Source organism: Rhinopithecus roxellana, chromosome 19, assembly GCF_007565055.1.
Source record: "Rhinopithecus roxellana isolate Shanxi Qingling chromosome 19, ASM756505v1, whole genome shotgun sequence".
Lineage (NCBI taxonomy): Eukaryota > Metazoa > Chordata > Mammalia > Primates > Cercopithecidae > Rhinopithecus > Rhinopithecus roxellana.
This window is the reverse complement of record NC_044567.1, coordinates 76562876-76586630: the sequence shown is the minus strand read 5'-3', so window position 1 is coordinate 76586630 and position 23755 is coordinate 76562876. Positions and strand designations below refer to the sequence as shown.

The window sequence follows — 23755 nt, the reverse complement described above, 5'->3', positions numbered from 1 at the left end:
GAACGGCATGAACCTGGGAGGCGGAGTTTGCAGTGAGCTGAGATAGTGCCACTGCACTCCAGCCTGGGCGACAGAGTGAGACTCAGTGTCAATAAATAAATAAATAAATAAATAAATGAGTAAGAACTATTGCCAATCCTACTCAAACTATTCAAAAAAGTAGAGGAGGAGAGACTATTTCCAAACTCATTCTATGATGCTAGATTACACTGATTCTAAAACCAAATGAAGACACATGAAAAAAAGAAAACCACAGGCCAATATTCCTGATGAACATTGATGCAAAAATCCTCAACAAAATACCAGCAAAACAAATTCAACAACACATTAAAAAGATCACTCATCATGACCAAGTGGGATTTAACCCAGGGATGCAAGGATGGTTCAGCACACACAAATCAATCAATGTGCTACACCATATCAGTAGAATGAAGGACAAAAACAATACAATCATTTCAATTCATGCTGAAAAAGCATTTGATAAAGTTCAACATTCCTTCCTGATAAAAATCCTAAAAAAACTGGGTACAGAAGGAACATACCTAAACACAATAAAAGACATATACAACATAGAGTATCACACTGAGTGGGGAAAAACTAAAAGCCTTTCCTCCAAGAACTAGAATAAGACAAGGATGCCCACTTTCACAACTGTTATTCAACATAGTTCTGGAAGTCCCAGCTAGAGCAGTCAGAGAAGAGAAAGAAATAAAGCGCATCCAAATTGGAAAGGAAGAAGTCAAATTATCCTTTTTTTGCAGATGATATGATCTTATATTTTAAAAAACCCAAAGATTTTACAAAAAAAAGAACTAATAAACAAATTCAGTAAAGTAGCAGGATACAAAATCAACATACAAAACACAGTAGCATTTCTATGTGCCAACAGCCACCAAGATGAAAAAGAAATCAAGAAAGTAATCTCATTTATAATAGCCACAAATAAAATAATTAGGAATACACTTAACTAGAATAGTGAAAGATCTCTACAATGAAAACTATAAAACAATAATGTAAGAAATTAAAGAGGACACAAAGGAATGGAAAGACATTTCACGTTCATTGACTGGACTCAATCAATACTGTGAAAATGTCCACACTGCCCAAAGCAATCTACAGATTCAAAGCAATCCTAATACCAATGACGTTCTTTACAGAAATAGAAAATCGAATCCTAAAATTTATATGAAACCACAAAAGATCCCAAATAGCCAAAGCCATCCTAAGCAGCAGGCACAGTGCTCACACTTGTAATCCCAGCATTTTGGGAGACTAAGGCAGGCTGACTGCTTGAGCCCAGGAGTCTTGAGACCAGCCTGGGTAACGTAGTGAAATTCTGTCTCTACCAAAAACAACAACGACTAAAACCTCAAACCAAAAATTAGTCAGGCATGGTGGCACACACTTGTAGTCCCAGCTACTCGAGGTCTGAGGTGGAAGAATCACTTGAGGTTGACGTCCAGGGAGGTCAAAGCTGCAGTGAGCCATAATTGTGCCACTGCATTCCAGCCTGAGTGATAAAGCGAGATCCTATCTCAAAAAAAACAAAAACCAAAAATCAAATAAAAATGGATTAAAAACTTAAGTTTAAGACCCCAAACTATGAAACTGCTAAAGTAAAACACTGAAGAAATTTTCCAGAACACTGGTCTGGGCAAAGGTTTCTTGAGTAATATCCTAAAAGCACAGGCACCCAAAACAAAAATGAACAAATAGGATCATATCAAGTTAAAAGCTCTGTACAAGGGAGGAAACAATCAACAAAGTGAAGAGACAACCCACAGAATGGGAGAAAGTATGTGCAAACTATCCATCTGTCAAGGGATTAATAAGCAGAATATATAAGGAGCTCAAATAACTCTATAGGAAAAAATCTAATAACACAATTTTAAAATGGACAAAAATAGACATTTCTCAAAAGACATACAAATGGCCAACAGGCATATGAAAAGGTGCTCAACATCACTGACATCAGAGAAATGCAAATCAAAACTTCAGCGAGATATTATCAAATGGCTTTTATCCAAGAGACAAGCAATAATGAATGCTGGCAAAGATGTGGAGAAAAGGGAACCCTTGCTCACTGTTGGCAGAAATGTAAATTAGGTCAGCCACTATAGGTCAGCCACTATGGAAAACGGTACAGAGGTTCCTCAAAAAAACTGAAAACAGTACTACTATATGATCCACTGCTAGGTATATACCCCAAAGAAGGAAAATTAGTATCTGCAATTCCATGTTTGTTGCAGCACTATTCACGATAGCCAAGATTTGGAAGAAACCTAAGTGTCCATCAACAGAAGACTGGGTAATTGTGCCACTGCACTCCAGCCTGGGCGACACAGCGAGACTCCCTCTAAAAAAACAAAACAAAACAAAGCAAAACAAAAACAAAAAACAGACAACTAGGTAAAAAGAAATGTGGTACATACACACAATGAAGTACTATTCAGACATAAAAAAGAATAAGATTCTGTCATTGCCAGCAACATGGATAGAACTGAAGGTCATTATGTTAAGTAAAATAAGCCAGGCACAGAAAGACGAACTTCGTATGTTCTCAGTCATATGTGAGAGCTAAAAATTAAAACAGCTGAACTCATGGAGACAAAGAGTAGAATGATGGTTACCAGAGGCTGGGAAGGGTAGCTGGGGTGGGGGTAGTGGGGATGGTTAAAAGGTACAAAAATATAGTTAGATAGAACGAGTAAGATCTAGTATGTGATAGCAAAACAGGGTGGGCCATAGTCAACAATTTTGTACAACAAAATGTACAATATTGTACATTTTAAAATAACTAAAAGAGAAGAGTTGGAATGTTTGCAACAAAAATAATCAATGCTTGAGGTGATGGTTATGCCACTTTGATGTGATTAGTACACATTGTATGCCTGTATCAAAATATCTCACTCACCCTATAAATATATACATATACTATGACCCATAAAAATTTTAAAAAGTCTAATACACTGGTATATTTTTTAAAATTATACTCATCTAATATTTTACAGATTAAACTATGAGAGATCTTCTACTGTGGAGTACATATTCCAATTAAATAATAGTCATGTAATTCATTTTAATTTTTGTATCAAAAAATCTTCTGGCAAGTACTTTTAGCCACAGGTTTAGTTTCTCACATTTAACTTCTTATATTTAAATAAAAGCTGTTGGCTTGTAAAATATCAATGTTTAGTGTGGTTTTAACAAGTTAAGCTAATCTTTACTATTGAAATACCTAGGAAGATGAACATCACTATTCTATCGCCTTGATTTATTTCACAAAACCAAGTAATATAGTGAATATGCTTTGGCATGAGCACATTTCTCAACTTCAGACAAATGACACTAGAAGAAAAAGACAAATATTGCCATCAATGAACTGAATCAATAGTTCACTTCTTCAAAAATCCAAACAGAGGTACAATGACCTTAAAAAAAAAAAGGCAGTGATATTCAATATCAAAAGCAATAGCTCTGGGGTCCTGATGTTGGGCTTAGACAGCTTTCCCATCAGGAAATGGGGAACTATGGCTTTAATCTGGGACTACAATAAAATTATGGTTGGTGTTATATGAATCTGTCATTTTTCACTGCCTTTTTTCTCTTAATTGTTGTCCCTAGTCCTCTTTCAGTTTCTCTTTGCTTCATCATTTTCAAAATTCTTCTCTTCTCAGATAAATTATTTAAAGGCATATGAGACAAATATTGGAAAGATCAGCCAGGAGACACAAACTTCTGTTAGGTGTTTCCCTTTGTTCTTCTAGTTGTACCTAGTTGTACTCTTCCTCACAGTCATTTGAATCTTTTCCATTTGCATATCATTTTCTGAAAAAAAGGCTTGGTCAAATTGTGTCAAACTTACCTTTCCCTTTGCCAAAACTTTGCTTAGGCTGTGCTTTCCTTACTTTCCTAATCAATCTCCCAGTCAGAATTAATTGCTTCTCCCTCTCAGCAACCACATAAATATATATTGCTATTTAGAATTTGTGTTATTCAGGTAGTTGTTTACACGTCTGTCTTCTTTCACTGACTGTAGTAGGTTCTTGAGAACAAGAGGAAATGCCCGATTCATCTTTCATTACTCTACCACTTCAGAGTCAATCAGAGTGCCCTGCAGATGATGCTCAACGTAGAACTGAATTCCAGACTGGTCCTACTTAGATTTCATAATCTGTTTGGCACGATCCTCCTCCTCCTCACTGTTTTGCTTTCTTAATGCTTAACAGATATCACTAAAATAATATGCTTGGCTTCAACAACGTTTCTATTATCTTCCTTCAGATATTCATGATCCCCCTTTTCCTTTTTTCCATAGCATAAACCACCTTCTAGTATACCATATAAATTCCTTATAAATTACCAGCCTGGGTAACATTACTTACTAATGTTACTTTTCCCAACAATAATGTAAACTACATGAGAATGGGAATTGTTGTTTTGTTTATTAATGATGATACTTAAGTGCTTTGAACAGTGCCTGGCATATAGTACCTGCTCAATAAATACTTGTCTAACGAATGAATAACTACTATTATATGCACATTTCATGTTTCAGCTACATTTTAACAATGAGCAAACAACACATTAACTTTTGTCTTACTGGGTTATTTTGAAGGAGTTGGCTATAGCAACAACGCCTTGTACATCATCAATGACAGCTCTATAGGGACACATTTGTTCCTACCTTATAGTGCTAGTCTTACTATGCAATTGTACTGTGAAAAATTTTGAGAGAGTTCTGTCAGATTAAATTAACATTATACTGGGAAGATACTAGGTTGGAGGATTGCTTGAACCCAGGAATAGAGACCAATCTGGGCAACATTGTGAGAACCTACGTCATGCATCCATCCATCCATCCCCTCATAAATAAATAAATACTATAACATTTAACTAACACTTTCCAGATACAAGTATAAGATATAATTAGGTGAGTTCAGATGAATGGAGAAAATAGAAAAATCTATAACAAAACTTTTACGTAAAAAGAAAAAGCTTTAAAAAGTAAATCCACAGAGTTTGTCATTGAAAAGACTTGTTTTGAGAAGGAAGAAGGAAAAGAAAAAAGGAACAGTTTTATTGAGATTTCATCAGATTGTAACAGCTGAGGACAACTCACTCATAGAGCATTTAACTGACATGCATTTTTGAAGTTAAAATAATTTAAATACACTACAAGTGGACAGAAGAAATCTAACAGACATTTGGTATACAACATTTTAGAGACAACTCTACACTGAGTTTGGAAGACAGTTTGAATTGTTTCTTCTTAAAACAGTTGCCACTAATGCAAACAGATTATAGTAGTACAATTGTCATTCTAGCTGACTTGAGCAAGGAGCCTGGAATGACACTGTATGTTTGCTCCTGCCTGGGCAAGAAGCCACTCTGCTGTCCTTACATCCTTGATACATAAAGCCAACATTCTGACTGCTGAAAAGCCCATTTTTGACTTTTGCAAAAACTCTATTTAAAAGTTTCTGATTGGGTTTGCTTAAATCCCCCTAGATTCCCGTTCTGTATTTACCTGATTCTTAAGATCCTTTTCTTAGGAAAACATGAAGCTCCAAGCATTAACAAGTAGATGGTGAGAGTGTATATTTTAGCTGATTTCTGTTGTTTGTATGTTTCCCTGATAGACCTCTCATTCTCACACAAAGCACTGACGACAGCTGTTGCAAGCAAACATTTCCTGCTTCCCACATCCCTCCAATTCATTGCCAATCTCATTTTTGGACATCAAGGATGACCGTAGACTGCCTACTCTGATAATTTCTGCCATGCAACCGCAAGTCCACAAGAGTCTTCTACTTCCTTCCAACACACAGGCTTAAAAACAAACATACAATAGCAATTTACATTTTGAAAACAAAACACATTGTTAAATCTTTTTCATACTTTAGAATGTTAATTTAAAGGTGTATGAACAGCTAAGCTTATATTCAGAAAACTGAGCTATTCCAGAAAAACCCAAGTCTCAATGTTGCAGACTACCAAAACTCAACTTTAATGACTTTATCATTTGAGTTAAAAGTGTTCATGTTTTCAGCAAATAGTACTATCCTCCTATGTGGAACACTGAGTGTTAACTGGTATATCTGTTTTAACTATGAACTTCACTTGTTGGAGTCTTTATGTTTTTAAAAGTATACAGCTGAATCTATTTGACCAACATATTAATCAAACCTCTATTTCAATACTGTAAATAAAATACACATGATTTTTAAAACTTTCTCCATATATATTTCTTCCATTTATGTCATATGTAAGTTAAAAGCTTAGAAAAATATTTTTAAAAATAATTCACCATAAATATTTGCATATGTGCTGACTCCATTCTCCCCACAAAAGTGTCACAAAAGCCACAAGTCATTTCTGTTCTTTTTAAAATCAAGAATCTTGGCCTTATGGAATAATATACATAGTTTTATTCATTACAGTTCAATCCAGTAGCAGCCTCAAGGATTTTAAATAATCCCCTAACAATTTCCTGGTCATGCCAGAAGATGTGGTCCTATCTTGCCTAAGATGCTAAGGAGCTTAGGCAATAGAAGGTCATCGTCTTCCCAAATTGGGGAGAAATCTGTATCACGGCAAGGACCATTTAAACAATTATTCACCCAGGTTTTTAAAAGTTACTCAAATGGTATTTTGGTCTCTAAATAAATAATTATATTAGTCACACTGAAATTAAGTTTAAAAAAGAGGAGAAGTTTAAGTTGGACCTGAATAAGGCTTTTTATTACTGGCATTCATCATTCCCATCCCTGTTCTGCCCTTGATGTTCAGATGCTTAGAACAATTTAATAAGTGTGAATATACTGAATTTTCCTATTTCAAGCTCACTTCACATTTGAAATTCTCAATTATTCCTGTTTACCAGAAATTTAGTATATGATTCTCCCCAATTTAGGGAACCACTTTTAAGTACCCGTTAGAAAGGAAAGGAAAGTATGTGTATCTAGAGCTAAATGAAAACAGTGGACCCTCATGAGATCAGAAAATTTAATTTAATAAATGGTTTAGGTCTCTAACCATTTAAGCTACCAGAGGTTGTAGTTTTATCAAATATTTACATACATTATACATTTAGCAGGGCAATTCCCTGTGAAAGTAATTTTATTTCTCTACATTCTGGAAACATTTTCAATCTACAATCTACTAAGTGTTGAAAATAACTGAGTCATTTGGTTTATAGCTTCCTTTTCTGCCTCTTTGTGAGCATCCTGAAACCATGGTTTCCAGATACAGAAAACAACCCAATACAAACTATTCCATGACCTATGACTTGCCCTGTAGGCCAAAGTAGGTCTGTTTGTATTATGTTCAACACTGACAAGAAATAATTTTCTGATGAAGTATTTTGTTCAACACAGTCAATATGTACTACTCAAATAGTATATAATCTTGTTCTCCAGGACAGATCTATCTGATCTCTGATGGTATATTTACCTTTTACCCTTCCTTTAAGGATGAGTGATTAGTACTGCTTAAGAATCTAAAGTACTCTGCTAGCCAGAAAGACTAACATTATGGGAAGAGAATTGTGGTAAATAAAAAAATCATTCACAGTTAAGGTCTAGTCTACAGATGTAACAATTTAGGATGATGTAATTGTTTTTCTTTTTTTTTTAACATGAGTAGGGGAAGAGGAGGAACAAGAGAGAAAAAGTATCAAGTATTTCAGGAAGTATTTTCCAATACTTGAGTTAAAACAAACCCCAAAGTCATAAAGAAATCAGTTTTATAATACATGATATAAACAGTATGTTTTCTATTAAAAAGATAAAGAGAAAAGTGACATGAAAAACATGATTTATTAGAAAAAAAATTGATAAACTGACCTCACCAAAATTTCACATTTTTATATTTCCTAATATACCAGTAAGAAAACAAAAAGACAAGCAACAGACTGAAGTATTTGCAAATACATGTCTGATGTGATTTGTATCCAGAATACACAAGTTCTTACAACTCAAGAAGAAAATAACCCAATACAAAAATGTGCTATAGTCTGAATAGATATTTCACTAAAGAATAAATGAATAGATAACAATACACAAAATAAGCTCAACATTAGTAGTCATTAGGAAAATGCAAATTAAAACCGCAGTGAGGTATCATTTCACACCGGCTAAAGGCAAGACAGTAACAAAGGAGATGTGGAAAAATAGGAACCCTTGTACACTGCTGGTGGGAATGCAAAATGGTACAGCTACTTTGGAAAACAGTTTTTATTTCTTAAAAAGTTAAATATAAGCTTACCATAAGATTCAGCAATTCTACTCCTAGGTATTTATCTATCCAAGAGAAACTGAAAACATATGTCTACTCAAACACTTGCAAACCAATGTTCACAGCAGCACTATTCACAATAGCCCAAAATTGGAAACAATGTCTATCCAATGGTAAATGAATAGACATAATATGGTACAGTCACATACAGTGGAATCCTACTTGAAATAAAAAGGAAGAAACTACTGATACACACACACACACACACACACACACACACACACACACACACGTCATAAACCTCAAAAACATTATGCTGAGTGAAAGAAGCCAGATACAAGAGATGACAAACTATATGACTCCATTTATGTGACATTTCCAGAAAATACAAATTTATAGAGTCTGTCAATTAGTGGTTGCCTGGGACCTGGGAAAGGGAACAGGGTTAATGTTAAATAGATGCAGAAATATTTCTGAGGTGCTGAAAATGTCCTAAAACTGATTCATGGTGAGGGTTACACAACTTGCTACATTTACCAAACATTACTGAATTGTACACTTGAAATGGGTGAATTTTATAAAATATAAAATATGACTTAATATACTTGTTTTTAAAAAAAAATTTAAAAATCCACACACAGACTGCTGCTTTAGAATTTCATCTAGTGTCTCTCTGAATTAAGGTGGCAAAAAAAAAAAAAAAAAAAAATGTTCTGGCTGGTTTGGGTACTCATCTTAGGTTTATACACTCAATAAAATGAAACATTTTAAATAAATTATCCATTTGTTGTAGTTATTAGGTTTTATTAAGCAACACTGAAAACAGACAATTCAGACAAAGATCTTGTTTTGTATGTTTCCTAGGACTGCTATTTCTATACCAAAGAAAAGAGAAAACCCTTTTGCAAAGACAACAGGCCTATATATATATATAATTTTTTTTTTTTTTTGAGACAGAGTCTCACTCTGTAGCCCAGGCTGGAGTGCAGTGGTGCGATCTCAGCTCACTGCAACCTCTGCCTCCCAGGTTCAAGCAATTCATGTGCCTCAGCCTCCTGAGTAGTTGGGATTACAGGTGCTCGCTACCATGCCCAGCTAATTTTTTTTTTTTTTTTTTTTTTGATATGGAGTCTCGCCCTGTTGCCCAGGCTGGAGTGCAGTGGCACGATCTCAGCTCACTGAAACCTCTGCCTCCTGGGTTCAAGGGATTCTCCTGCCTCAGCCTCCCAAGTAGCTGGGATTACAGGCACCTGCCACCATGCCCAGCTAATTTTTTTATTTTTAGTAGAGATGGGGTTTCACCATGTTGGCCAGGTTGATCTTGAACTCCTGACCTAGTGATCCCCGTGCCTCAGCCTCTCAAAGTGCTGAGATTACAGGTGTGAGCCACTGTGTCTGGCCAATTTTTGTATTTTTAGTGGAGACGGGGTTTCACCATGTTGGTCAGGCTGGTCTCAAACTCCTGACCTCAAGTGATCCACCCACCTCATCCTCCCAAAGTGCTGAGATTACAGGTATAAGTCACCATGCCCTGCCACATTCTATATATTTTAAAAACTGGTATGATTTACATATGTAAAGTATATAAATCTTTGGTGTATAGCTTAATTATTTTTATATATGTGAGAGCCTTCAAAAAGTTCACTGAAATGCATCTTATGAAAAAACTATGGAGGAATTTCAAAAAGTTTTTGCATCAAAATAAATTCATACTAACTTATTATAAGATGTCTGAACAGGATATAGTTTGAGGCATTAAGAACATGATATTAGTTTGAAAAGAGCCCTTATCAGAGCAACACGAATTCTGCTAAAATTGAAGCAAGGGCAAAGAGCAAAGTTACGGTGAAGCTTGGGTGGAAGAATGGTAAAATCATTCACGTTTTACAAAACATTTATGGAGACTGTATTGGTCCATTTTCACACTGCTAATAAAGATATACCCAAGACTGGGTAATTTATACAGGAAAGAGGTTTAATGTACTCACAGTTCCACATGGCTGGGGGCCTCACAATCAGGGCAGAAGGCAAGGAGGAGCAAGTCACATCTTACATGACTTACTCCCCTTTACAAAACCATGGGATCGTGTGAGATTTATTCACTATCATGAGAACAGCACAGGAAAGACCTGCCTCCATGATGCAATTACCTCCCACTGGGTCCCTCCCACAACACTTGGGAATTGTGGGAGCTATGATTCAAAATGAGCTTTGGATGGGGACACAGCCAAACCATATCAGAGACAATACCCTAAAGAAATCAGCAGTTTACAAATGGATAACTTCTTTTAAGAAGGTATGAGACAGTGTTGAAGATGAAGCCTGCAGTGGCAGACCACCCGCAAAAATTCATCTTGTTTGTACCCTAACTGAAAAGGACAAATGATTAACAGCACAAACAACAGCCAACATCACAGATGTCTCAATGGGTTCTGCTTACACAATTATGACTGAAAAATTAAAATGGGGGCAATCTTCCCACTAAATGGGTGCCAAAACCATTGTGCCCAGATCAGCTGCAGAAAAGAGCAGAGCTTTCAAAGAAAATTTAAGACAAAACGAGTAGGATTAGGATCCTGAAGCATTTCTTCAAAGAACTGTAACGGGATGAAAAGTGGCTTTACCAGTACAATCCTGAAGACAAAGCACAACCAAAGCAAGGGCTACCAAGAGGTAGAAATAGTCCAGTCACAGCAAAAGTGGACTGGTCAAGAGCAAGTGTCATGGCAACCGTTTTCTGGGGTGATCAAGGCATTTTGCTTGTTGACTTTTTGGAAGGCCAAAAATGATAATGCCTGCTTACTATGAAAGTGTTTTCAGCAAGCCAAAGCTTGAGCAGAAAACCACCTGGGAAAGCTCCACCAGTTAATCCTTTTCCACCACAACGATACTCCTGCTCATTTCTCTCATCAAACAAAGGCAGCTTTGCAAGTTTAGATGGAAAATCCATCTTACAGTTCTGATTTGGCTCTGTCTTCTTTTTGTTTTTTAATCTTAATATCTGTAAAAGGCATGCATTTTTCTTCAGTTAATAATGTAAAAAAGACTTCACTGACATGGTTAAATTCCCAGGACACTCAGTTCTTTAGGGATGGACTAAATGGCTGGTATCATCTCTTACAAAAGTGTCTTGAACTTGACGGAGCTTATGATGAGAAATAAAGTTTATATTTTTTATTTTTATCTTTTACTTATGTTTTCCATGAACTTTTTGAAGTCTTCGCATGAGCATAAATCCATGTAACTACCATCTAGACCAAGATACAGAAAGCTCCCTTAGTCAATAATCCTACCAAAGGTAACCACTACTTGAATTCTATAATCATAGAAATGTGATCATTTTGTTTCTATGAACTTTATATAAATGTACATACTTTATACAGAAGGCACTCTTCTGAGTCTGACTTATGTTCAATATCACATCTGTGAAATACATCCATGATGTTGTAACAGCAGTGTGTTCTTTTTCATTGCTGTATACAATTTATTTATCAATTCCACTGTTGATGGACACGTGGTTTTCAGTTTTTAGATATTATGAATAAAACTGATAAAACTTTATTTTATCTGTCTTCTCATAAACAAAAACACTCATTTCTCATGGGCATTCTATCCAGAAATTGAATTGTGAGGTTTTAGGTAACATGCATATATAGCTTTATATACCTTTGATACATCTTGTCAAACAACTTTACAAAATGGAGTACCAACTTATTAACATACTCCCACCATCAATGTATAATTTCAATGGCAACATATCCTTACGTTGCTTGCCATTGCCATTTCTTTTAATTTTGTGGGTTTGGGTACAGCAATATTTCACTATGTCAAGAACAGTGAAGAATCTGTAAACTAACAAGCTTGGCATTCGGGAAAAGGATATGAAACTTCTGGGTTAGAGATGAAAGACAGTTCATTACTCAGAGCAATAGCAGTAGCCAGAGGATCAACATTCTGCCACTTTCCTGAGTCCTAATTCCCACAGGGCAACGTGAAGAGGTCTAGGTGATACCTGTACTTGTAGATGGTTGCAGTATAAGAGAGGCAATATGTGCCTACAGATTAGTTTGCATTTTCTAGGATTTTATACAAATGGAATCATATAGTATATCTATGTTTTTAATCTGGCTTCTTTCAAATGCATAATTATTTTAAGATTCAAGTATGTTGCTGTGGTATCCATAATTCATTTCCCTCTGTAGCTGAGTAGAATTCCATTGTATGGATACACAATTAATTTGTTTATCTATTCACCTGTTGATGGGAATTTGGGATGTTCACAGTTATTGGCTATTACAAATAAAACTGTGATGATTATGGATATATTTTTAAGAACATATGCTTTCATTTCTTCTGAATAAATTCCACTCATTTTTTGACCTCATATTTCTCTTACATATATTATAATTAAATACAGTCATCCCTTGGTATCTGCAGGGAATTTGTTCCAGAAACCTTGGAGCTATCTGCAATAGGATACCACAATCTGCAAATGCTCAAGTCCCTTTTAGTTGGCCATCTATATCTGTGGATGTGGAGCACAGATACAGAGGGTTAACTGTATTGGTATATATGATTATATATCACATATAGATATTATAATGTTTTTAATATATAGATATATTTTAAAGAATTGTAAGAAATATTAACCTTTGGAGAGAGGTATTAGGTGTAGAGAGGAGAGTGGCTTTTATTTTTCCTTCTGTATTTTTTGTTTAAAACAGTGTCAGCCTTACAGACACTGAGAGGAAAAGCATATCTGGCTTTTATAGGAGTATAGGAGTCTTACACATCATTTCATAAGCTCAACAGTTAGCATTTTTTTGGGCAAAATAATGAATCTCAAGAGATATGTCTGTTCAAGAACAGCAAAGTAATTTTATACTCTTTTCAATAAACTAAAAAGAGGTCAAGAGAAGATGAGAACAACAAACACATTAAGAGACTTCACCACCACCAAAATGAAAATTCCTAAGTTTGGAAATGAGGGCTCTAGACTCAAGCAGGTGACTAATTTATTACTGGGCACTGTCTATGTACCACACTGATGATGAGTCTAGCTAAATGCATATTACAAAAACTTAAAAACAAAACAAAACTTACGGTTCAGTTTCAGCTTTTTTTGTCTCTTTCAAATCCGTTTAGTGTCTTTGCTATCTAGTATCAGTACAGCTGAGTAACAATGTCCTCTCATGGAATTTTTACACATTTCTGATTCTCTATGTAATTCATGAAGTCATGTGAAACACATCATGAAACTTTCATAAAGTCTAAAACAGTTTCTGTCCCTATGGACAACTAACACTGTATATGACCTGTATAGCAGAGATGTATCGCCGAGGGGTGACTTGGGCCAAATGAATCCAACGCCAGGATAAGATTTTAGAATGAAGGTTGGGATTGCCCTTTTTCTATAGGCTTTGTAGGCCATCACAATGTTAATTGTAGAGCTTATGATCTCTGTTGCAACTACTGAACTCTGTTGTGGTAAGCAGTCATAAGCATTTAAATGAGTGTGGTTTTGCTGCTACGAAACTTTATTTACAAAAACAGAGTGTGCCAAATTTGGCCCATGGGCCCTGGTTTGCTGACTGCTATTTTGGAGAAATAGAAATCTCTTGAGATCTCCATTTTCTCCCCCAACACCACTAATTGCTAATTGAATAAAGGCTTCTGATTAACCACTGAAAAAATACATATTGCCAGTTGTTAACAAATAATGATAAATGCTGTTTACACATTCCATATATTAAAGAGAATTACAGTTTATAATTTTGGAAGAAATGAAATTTTGAGATACTAGTAAGTCCAAAACTGTTTTGTAACTGGCTATACTACCATCTTATATCGAGCTTACTTTACATAAGCCCCCACCCGACTTTTTCAGGGTAATCTCTCCTATGAGAAGACTATATTCTATAGTAAGATGAAGAAGATTATTATTAGATTTACTAACTACATTGTTATTTTTGTTTAAAGCTGATATCACAGATTGGTTGGTTCATGCATATATTCATTCATTAGTTCATGCAACCAACAACTATGGAGCCTCTATTGATGTATTCTCAGTTGCTATGTCAAAAAGTTGAGATTCTAATAGTCAGACCAAAACATATACACAGTAGCTGCACATAACACAAAGCAGACTGTTGCCAACACAAAAAGAGAGTGCATACAAAGTACTAGGAAACTCTAGAAGCAGTAGCAATTACTTGTGGCTGGGAGGTGATTGGAGAAAGTTTTATGAAGGAGGAAGTATTTGAGTTCAGCCTGGGAAGGTGGCTAGGAATTAGATGGAGATAGTTGGATAGTTGCCTCAGAGCTTATGAGTCTAGTGGTTAGTTACATGTGGTCCTGACGGCTTTCTGAGATCAACAGCAAAACATTAAATTAACCAGCTTGCTTGTTCCATTCTCTCTTCCCATAGTCTGTTCAGTTCTGGCACTGCTCTGAAGGTACAGGATACAACTAGGGAGGGAGCATTTGGCTAATATGAAAGTAGAACAGTTCTGGGATACACTTGGGGCTAAGGGAAGCCTGAGGAAGAGCTGAGTCGCTTTTAAACAAATGAGAAGGTCCTTGATTAACACAGTGAAAAAAGGTTCTAAGGGATACACATAAAATATAATGGGGAGTAAGAAGGAAGAAGACAGTAATACAGAATGTTAATGTTAAGTAGTGACCGAGACTCATAGCCCTGAATTAACATTGTTCATTCAGACTGACTACATAGTTCCACTCATTGAAACAAAGCTTCTCTGTCTTCCACTAAGTGTTCAGTGCCTTTCTCAAATAATAGAGCCAGAATTTTCTTAGAAATCATTGTAGCTTAGCTAGGAAGTAAGTTGGGACATACTATTATGGTTGGTAGTTGCAGTTCCCTATTTATATATGAGCAAGGATTTATATGTTTCTTTTCGGAAAAGACTCAACTTGCCTGGAACTTTTCATAATGTACAGCTGATACGGTTTGGATCTGTGTCCCCGCCCAGATCTCATGCCGAGTTGTAATCCCCAATGTTGGAGGTGACTGGATCATGGGGCAGATTTCCTCCTTGCTGTTCTTGTAATATGAGTGAGTCTTGAGATAATGGGTCATTTAAAAGTGTGTGGAACCTCCTCCTCCTGCTCTGGTCATGTGAGGTGCTTGTTCCCCCTGTGCCTTCTGCCATGACTGAAAGCTCTCTGAGGCCTCCTCAGAAGCCAAACAGAAGCTGCTATGCTTCCTGTACAGCCTGCAGAACCATGAGCCAATTCAACCTCTTTTCTTTATAAATTATTTAGTTTCAGGTATTTCTTTATAGCAGTATAAGAATAGACTAATACAACAGCATTCTAGGATTCTAATATGGCATGGTAGTTGGGGATCGACATAGAAGGTTCTAGGATAAAAAATTTACTGTCACTACACAAAAGTGAATAATCTTTAAAAATTAATATTAAAATCTTCCATAGTTACTCATCTTTCAGATGAGCCATTTCCCCTATAGTCACACCTGATGACAGATGCTGATGGTCTCCCAGAGAACAAAGAACGGGTAGGAAAGGGAAATGGGAATGGCAAGAGGCATTACACTATCAGCTACATAAGGAATAATTATCAGTGAGATAATCTATCCAGGCCTTCACGAGGAAAGTAAGAAAAGCAAACATAACTTTGATTTTATAGTCTGGACAAAGTCCAGATCATGACATATTTTGAAAAGTCAGAACGTTCAACTATTCTGCAAAAGTCCCAAGTCTGAACTATTAAGGAGCAATTTAGCTGTAGTAAAAATACTCCTTGACATCAATTTTGAGGAGAGTAGCTGCTAAAGAATGATGACTCCGTATTTCAACCACTTAACCCTCAGTATCATTTCTTTCTCTCATTTTTTTTTTAAGAGACAATGTCTCACTATGTTGCGCAGGCTGGTCTTAAACTCTTGGCCTCAAGCAATCCTCCTGCCTCAGCATCCCAAATTGCTCGAACTACAGGCATGAGCCACCATGCTATGCTATATCATTTCTGATATGGTTTGGCTCTGTGTCCCCACCCAAATCTTATCTTGAATTGTAATCTCCATGTGTCAGGGACCTGGTGGGAGGTGATCAGATCATGGGGGTGGTTCCCTCATGCTATTCTCGTGATAGTAAGGTAGTTCTCATGCGATCTGATGGTTTAAAACTGGTAGTTCCCCTGTGTGCTCGCTCTCTCCTGCCGCCTTGTGGAGCAGACACTTGCTCCTCCTTTGCTTTCTGCCATAATTACAAGTTTCTCAACGCTTTCCCAGCTGTGTGGAACTATGAGTCAATTAAACCTCTTTTGTTTATAAATTACCCAGTCTCAGGTAATATCTTTATAGCGTGTGAAAACGGACTAATACAATTTTTTTTTTCACTGAGTTTGCTAGTGGTGTTGCAGAATTATTCTTTAGAAATGTAGCCACCTGGCGATTCTTCTATGAAATGGTAGCCAGGATATTGTGAAAACACTGAAATTCACAGGATGTGGAAAAGCTGAATTCTTGCCTGCCTTCCACTTTTACAAACTATGGATGATGATTTCTGATAATATAAATTACACTGAGATATGCCCATTTTAATAATGGCTTTTAAAACTAAGATTGTAAGAACTAAAATCTCAAACTAAAATTCTTTCAAAGACTTCTGACTGAGAGAAAAGACTTTTTGTAGTTTGATGATATATTTTATAGGTTGTTTCTGAATTTCTATGTGTTTTTGTACACTTTGGGAGCAGAACTAAGCGATTCGAGGAAGATGAACCTTCTCCCAGATTCAAATAATATATACACATACATTACCCTCATACAAAAGAACAGCTTAGTCAAAAAAGATGAATGGAAAATTTAAATACTGTCAGAGCAGGATTTATTTTCATTTCAATATATACTGGAGTAAATATTGATTATTTAACAACAACAACAACAACAAAAAAAACTTACCTGCTACTGAATTTGGCCTTGGCATGAGATACAAAGGAATAGACTGTACTGACTGAGATAACACTGTTTCCAAATTTCTCTCTGGGATCTTATTCAGACTATAGGTGGAAGCAGTCATGTTTTCATCTACTCGATACAAACAGGAGTCCATGCTGGATTTTTGAGATTGCCAAGGTTTTATGTTTCCTCCAGATCCTAATTCTTTACTGCTTTCCCCAGCATATTTTGTGCGTTCCACATTTTCAGAATAGCTTGTTAATGTAGCTGGAAAAAAAAGAGTAAAATGAATTCAATAAAGCCACATACATACAGTTATTAATCTTTGACAAAGTTGATAAAAACACACATTGGGGAAAGGACGCCATTTTCAAAAAATGGTGCTAGAAAAACTGACTGCCATATGCAGGGGAATGAAACTGGACTCCTATCTCTCACCATATGCAAAAATCAACTCAAGATACACTAAAGACTTAATCCTAAGACTGGAAACTAAAAATACTAGAAGAAAACCTACAGAAAACTTTTCTGGACATTGGTTTATAGGTAAAGAAATTATGACTAGGACTTCAAAAGCACAGGCAACAAAAACAAAAATAGACAAATGCAACTAAAACTAAAAAGCTTCTGCACAGCCAAAGAAAAACCAGCAGAAGGAAAAGACAACTTACAGAATGGGAGAAAATATATGCAAACGATACATCTGACAGGACTAACATTAAGAATATACAAGGAACTCAAACAACTCAACAAAAACTTCACAAATAATCCCATTAAAAAGTAAGCAGGCCGGGCGCGGTGGCTCAAGCCTGTAATCCCAGCACTTTGGGAGGCCGAGACGGGCGGATCACGAGGTCAGGAGATCGAGACCATCCTGGCTAACACGGTGAAACCCCGTCTCTACTAAAAATACAAAAAAACTAGCCGGGCGAGGTGGCGGGCGCCTGTAGTCCCAGCTACTCGGGAGGCTGAGGCAGGAGAATGGCGTAAACCTGGGAGGCGGAGCTTGCAGTGAGCTGAGATCTGGCCACTGCACTCTAGTCCGGGCGACAGAGCGAGACTCCGCCTCAAAAAAAAAAAAAAAAAAAAAAAAAAAAAAAAAAAAAAAAAAGTAAGCAAAGGACATAAACAGAAATTTTCCAAAAGATATAGAAATGGCCATGTACACAAAAAAATTCTCAATATTAGTAATCATCAGAGAAATGCAAATTAAAACCACCATCTTATACCAGTCAGAATGGCTACTATTAAAAAATAAAAAAATAACATACAGTGAGGATGCAGAGAACTCTCATATACACTGTTGGTGGGAATATAAATTAGTACAACCATTAAGGAAAATATAGAGATTTCTCAAAGAAATAAAAATAGAACTACCGTTCAACCCAGCAATTCCACTACTGGGTATCTACCCAAAGGAAAAGAAATCCATATGTCAAAAAGATATCTGCACTTTAATGTTTACCACAGCACTATTTACAATAGCAAAGATATGGAAAACCTACATGTTCATCAATAGATGAACGGATAAAGAAAATGTGGTATATACACACAATGGAATATTATTCAGCCATAAAGATAATGAAATGTCTTTTGTAGCAACATGGATGGAACTAGAAATCATTATCTTAAATGAAACAAGTTAGATGCAGAAAGACAAATATTCCATGTTCTCACTCACAGGTGGGTGCTAAAAAAAAAGTGCACATATTGAAGTAGAAAATGGAATGACAGACAATGGAGCCTCTGAAGGGTTACAGGGTGGGGGAAAGGTGGATGAGACATTACTTAATGGGTTCAATATACATTATTTGGGTGATGAATATCCTAAAAAACTCGGACTTCACCACTACGCAATTTATGCATGTAACAAAACTGCCTTGTACTTCACTGATTTATAAAATTTAAAGAGTGAATTTAAAAGAAAATCTAAAGTAGAGATTAATCTGTTTATGATTATGTAAATTCATGACTAGATAATATTTAGTAACATTATTTTTAAAAGTTACTGATGATCATTTCACTTCTATCATGATGTATAAATAACTGAAACCAAAATACAGTCATCTCTCACATATTTCAAAAACTCTATATAAATAAACTAAAAAAATTCATGTATCAGTCCTAGAGGACCTACAGCTCGGGCCTATTAGTGGTAAAATTTTCAGAATTTCATCAAAAGGGAATTTATATAATCTTCAAAGATTGCTGGAGAGCCTCAGAGGTCCCTAAAAGATCCCTACATTCTTTTTATTCTGTTCTTTTCCTCATTTAAATGTATTTCCTTGCTTCTAATATGTAACAAAGAATTAGAATAAAATAAGCAGTCCCTAAGTAGGAACTAATATAAGAGACAGAACCTGCCCAAATAAGTAAGCAGTAACAGGCCCTTCTTGTACAGACGGCTATAGCTCTAACTTTATGGATTTCAGTACCTTAATAAAATAAACTGAAAGGTCTTGAATTTTATATAGTCTTACCATTAACTGTACACAAATAGAAAAATTTTAATTAACTCTAGAAATGAAAGGATTAAAAACATTAACATCTAGATGATAATTTTTTAGCAATAATTATAAAACAAGAATGAAAGATATCATCCCAGAGGAGTTTTTATATGTTAGTTCATTTTCTCTTCTTATATTTTGAATGCACCTATTGCCAAAAGAAGAGACCTAAGTTCATGAGGTACTTTCCACAGTCCTTTTTAGTGAGGTTTTCTCTCTGCAAATTTAAATGGAGTTCTGGATTTTCTAATCCAGAAACCTTTGGAAACCTTGTAAGATTTTGGAAGATAAGTTCCCATATTTATTACACTCTATTTCCCCTTTAGTGATTAGTTGTAAAATCTTAAAAAATAGACAACCTATGTTTATTTTGGAGAGACAGCTAACAAAAAGAAAGCAGAGAAAATTATATTCCTACATTTTGGCTGGTCTTTGGGGACAAAAAACCAAGGATAGTATGTGGTAGCAAACCTGAAAAACAAAGGAAAACAGTTTCTGAAACTCAGAAAATATTTCCAAAGGAAGAACATGGAAAACAAATTAAGAATTGAAAAGTAATTCCAGGGGCCTAACAACCCAAAGGTCAAAGTGATTTTTTTGGTAACTGGTAAAGAAATATCACCCCAGAAAAAGCTCATATATATTTTAAGCAAGATGTTCTTTCTTCTGTATTAGATCATAAACTTTAATACTAGTAATCATAATATTCATATTTATCACTTTATAACCTTTAAATTGTACAAACATACAGTACCTCATTTGATTATCAACATAACACTCCCAGCAGGACTGATATTACTATCTCCATTACACAGATGAGGAAACCAAACCGATGCTTAGAGAGATTAGGCATCTTGCCCACTTATATAGCTAACAAGTAGTCTCACAGGCAACTAATTATTTGGAATCTTAATCATTTACTACCTTTTATTGTTACTTAACTCTTTTGTACATGTACCCTGCCTCCTTTACTACACTGTACATTTCTGAAGAGTAGAAACTATAAGGGTTTTTTTCATATTTAAATTAAAAAAACCTTTTAGAACCCAGCTCTGTAATACCCACATGATGAAAGGAGAGATAAAACAAAGGAAAGCAGAAAGGGTAAGGCCCTGCTGTTATCTACAAAAATCACAGGAAAATAGCACGCAGTGAACATTCAGGAGACCCTTAGCGTGGGAGGACACTGCAGACATTAACAATGAAATATTAGAACAAAAATAACTGGCCTCATTCTTCAGGGCATTTTTTTCTCTAGTACTTACATTAAAAATATTTCCACCATTGATATGTGTATGTTTTACCTGGGAAATTATTTAAGCCAAGAAACTGCCTACTTTTGGGGAAAAAATGTGATGAGAGGACACAGTATTTAAAGACACATAAGCTAAGCTCTGAAGAATGGATTCAGTAATGGTGAAGTGTTTATGTCTGCTAGGAATATAGTACTGTACTCTTTTAATGTGGAAAAGGCTTTATATTTGTGGTAGGGGAATAGGTGGAAGAGATAAATCAGGCTTTCTGTAATATTTTAGGATACTGCCAAACAATTAAACAGGTACTGAACTATTAGCTCTTGAGAACACTGCACCTTCACTAACAGTCAAGGACTTCAATAAAAGTCCTTGCAATACTTACCCAACTCCCAGTAATTCCAGATAACAACTTTATATTGACCTAAATTTGGTCTTTTATCTTTACTTAATTTACTTTATTTTACTTTACCCATTGGAAAAAGAGGTTTGCTTTATGAGAAAGGAGACACAAATCTAACCCAGACTTGAGGGCTAGAGAATACTCTTGTCGATTAAGCTGAGTTGGTCAGGTGAAGATGAAAAAACAATGGTTTATCCAAAGACAAAAACATTCGCAAGGGCACAGCAAAGTTCTTAAGAATTAAGTAAATTCAATAGACTAGAACTTTGGAGGTGGGTTGGGCCAGTGGTGTGCTGATACAAGTTTAACAACTTGGCTCTCTAAAAAACAACAACAGGCCGGAGGGGCCAAGATGGCTGACTAGAAATATCTGCAGTTGGAGGCTCCCACAGAGAAGAATGAAAATGGTGAGTGAATCCTGCACTGGCAACTGAGGTATCCAGGTTCTCTTATTGGAACTGACTAGGCAGTTGGCAGTGTGCCATGGAGAGCAAGGAAAAAGCAGGGTAGATCCATGGCCCACTCAGGAGCCACACGGGGCAAGGGGAGCTCCCACCCCCAGCCAAGGGAGGTGGTAGTGAGTGATTGTGTTACCCTGCCCAAGAAGCCATGCTTTTTCCACGGATCTGTGCAACCCACGGATCAGGAGATCCCCCTCATGGGCCCACACACACCACCAGGGTTTGGGTCCCAAGCACAGAGCTGTGCAGATTCTTGGCAGCCTCTTGGCTGGAAACTGCCTAAGACTACTGAGTTCCCAGGGGGAGAGGTGGCCATGATGACTGTGGCTGTCTCCTGCCTAAGATGACTGAGCTCCTGGGAAGAGCGGCAGCAGCCATCACTGCAGCTCCAGTCTGCTGTTTTTCCCCTACTGGTGCCAGGGAGACTGGGTGGTTTAGACCCAGGAAGAATTCCCCACAGTGCAGCACAGCAGCTGTGGCAGACTGTGGCCAGACTGCCTTTTTAGGCCAGACCCTGACCCATCCCTCCTCAGTGGCTGGGCCTTCCCTGTGGGAATTTCAGTAACTCCAGCCAGGGGTTTATGAACAGAACTCTGATCTCCCTGGGATGGAGCCCCTGGAAGGAGGGATGGCCACAGTTGCAGCCGCAGTCTCCGCTGATCAGTGGACTTAGTCTTTCCCCCTGCTGGCTCTGAGAAATCTGGGTAGTCCAGACAAGTGAGATTCCCCCCAGTGCAGTGCACCCACTCTGCTCAAGGGGCAGCCAGAGTGCTTCGTTAACCAGGTCCCTGATCCCGTGCCTCCTGACTGGGTGAGAAACCCCAACAGGGGTCGCCAGACACCCTATACAGGAGGGTTCCCACTGGCATCAGGTCGGTGCCCCTCTGGGATGGAGCTCCCAGAGGAAGAAGCAGGCAGCCATCTTTGCTGTTCTGCAGCCTCCACTGGTGACACCTCCAGTTGCAGGAGGGACCCAGGTGAATAGGACTGGATGGACCCCCAACAAACTGCAGCAGTCCTATGGAAAGGGACTGTTAAAAGAAAAATAACAGAAAGGAACAACAACAGCATCAACAAAAAACATCCCCACAAAAACCCCATCCAAAGTTCTGCAGCCTCAAAGATTGAAGCTAGATAAACTCAAGAAGATGAGAAAGAATCAATGAAAAAATGCTGAAAACTGAAAAAGCCAGAGTGCTCTTCTCCTCCAAATGATTGCAACATCTCTCCAGCAAAGGGCACAAAACTGGGCGGAGGTTGAGATGGATGAATTGACAGAAGTAGGCTTCAGAAGGTGGGTAATAATGAACCTCACAGAGCTAAAGGAGCATGTTCTAACCCAATGCAAAGAAGCTGATAACCACGATAAAACATTATAGGAGCTGTTAACCAGAATAATCAGTTGAGACAGGACCATAAATGACCTGATAGAGCTGAAAACACAACACAAGAACTTCACAATGTAACCACAAGTATCAACAGCCAAATAGACCAAGTGGAGGAAAGAATTTCAGAGCATGAAGACGAACTTGCTGAAATAAGACAGGCAGACAAGATTAGAGAAAAAAAGATGAAAAGGAATGAACAAAATCTCCAGGAACTATGGGATTATGTAAAAAGACCAAACCTATGACTGACTAGGGTACCTGAAGAGACAGGGAGAATGGAACCAAGTTGGAAAATATACTTCAGGATATCATCCAGGAGAACTTCCCCAATCTAACAAGACAAGCTAACATTCGAATTCAGTAAATACAGAGAACCACAGTAAGATACTCCATGAGAAGATCAACCCCAAGACACATAATCATCAGATTCCCCAAGTTCAAAATGAAGAAAAATATATTAAGGGCAGCCAGAGAGAAAGGCCAGGTCACCTATGAAGGGAAACCTATCAGACTTACAGTGGACATCTCAGCAGAAAACCTACAAACCAGAAGAGATTCAGGAC

At 36.9% G+C, this 23755-nt stretch overlaps 1 protein-coding gene across 1 annotated transcript in view; it reads right to left on the bottom strand.

Annotated features, from left to right (window-relative positions):
• TANC2 (tetratricopeptide repeat, ankyrin repeat and coiled-coil containing 2) overlaps positions 1 to 23755 on the bottom strand; it is a 474294-nt gene that overhangs the window by 177482 nt on the left and 273057 nt on the right. The window contains exon 8 of the mRNA XM_030923595.1: positions 17184 to 17447. Within this exon, the coding sequence (XP_030779455.1) occupies positions 17184 to 17447 (264 nt within the window). The remainder of the gene's footprint in view (positions 1 to 17183; positions 17448 to 23755) is intronic.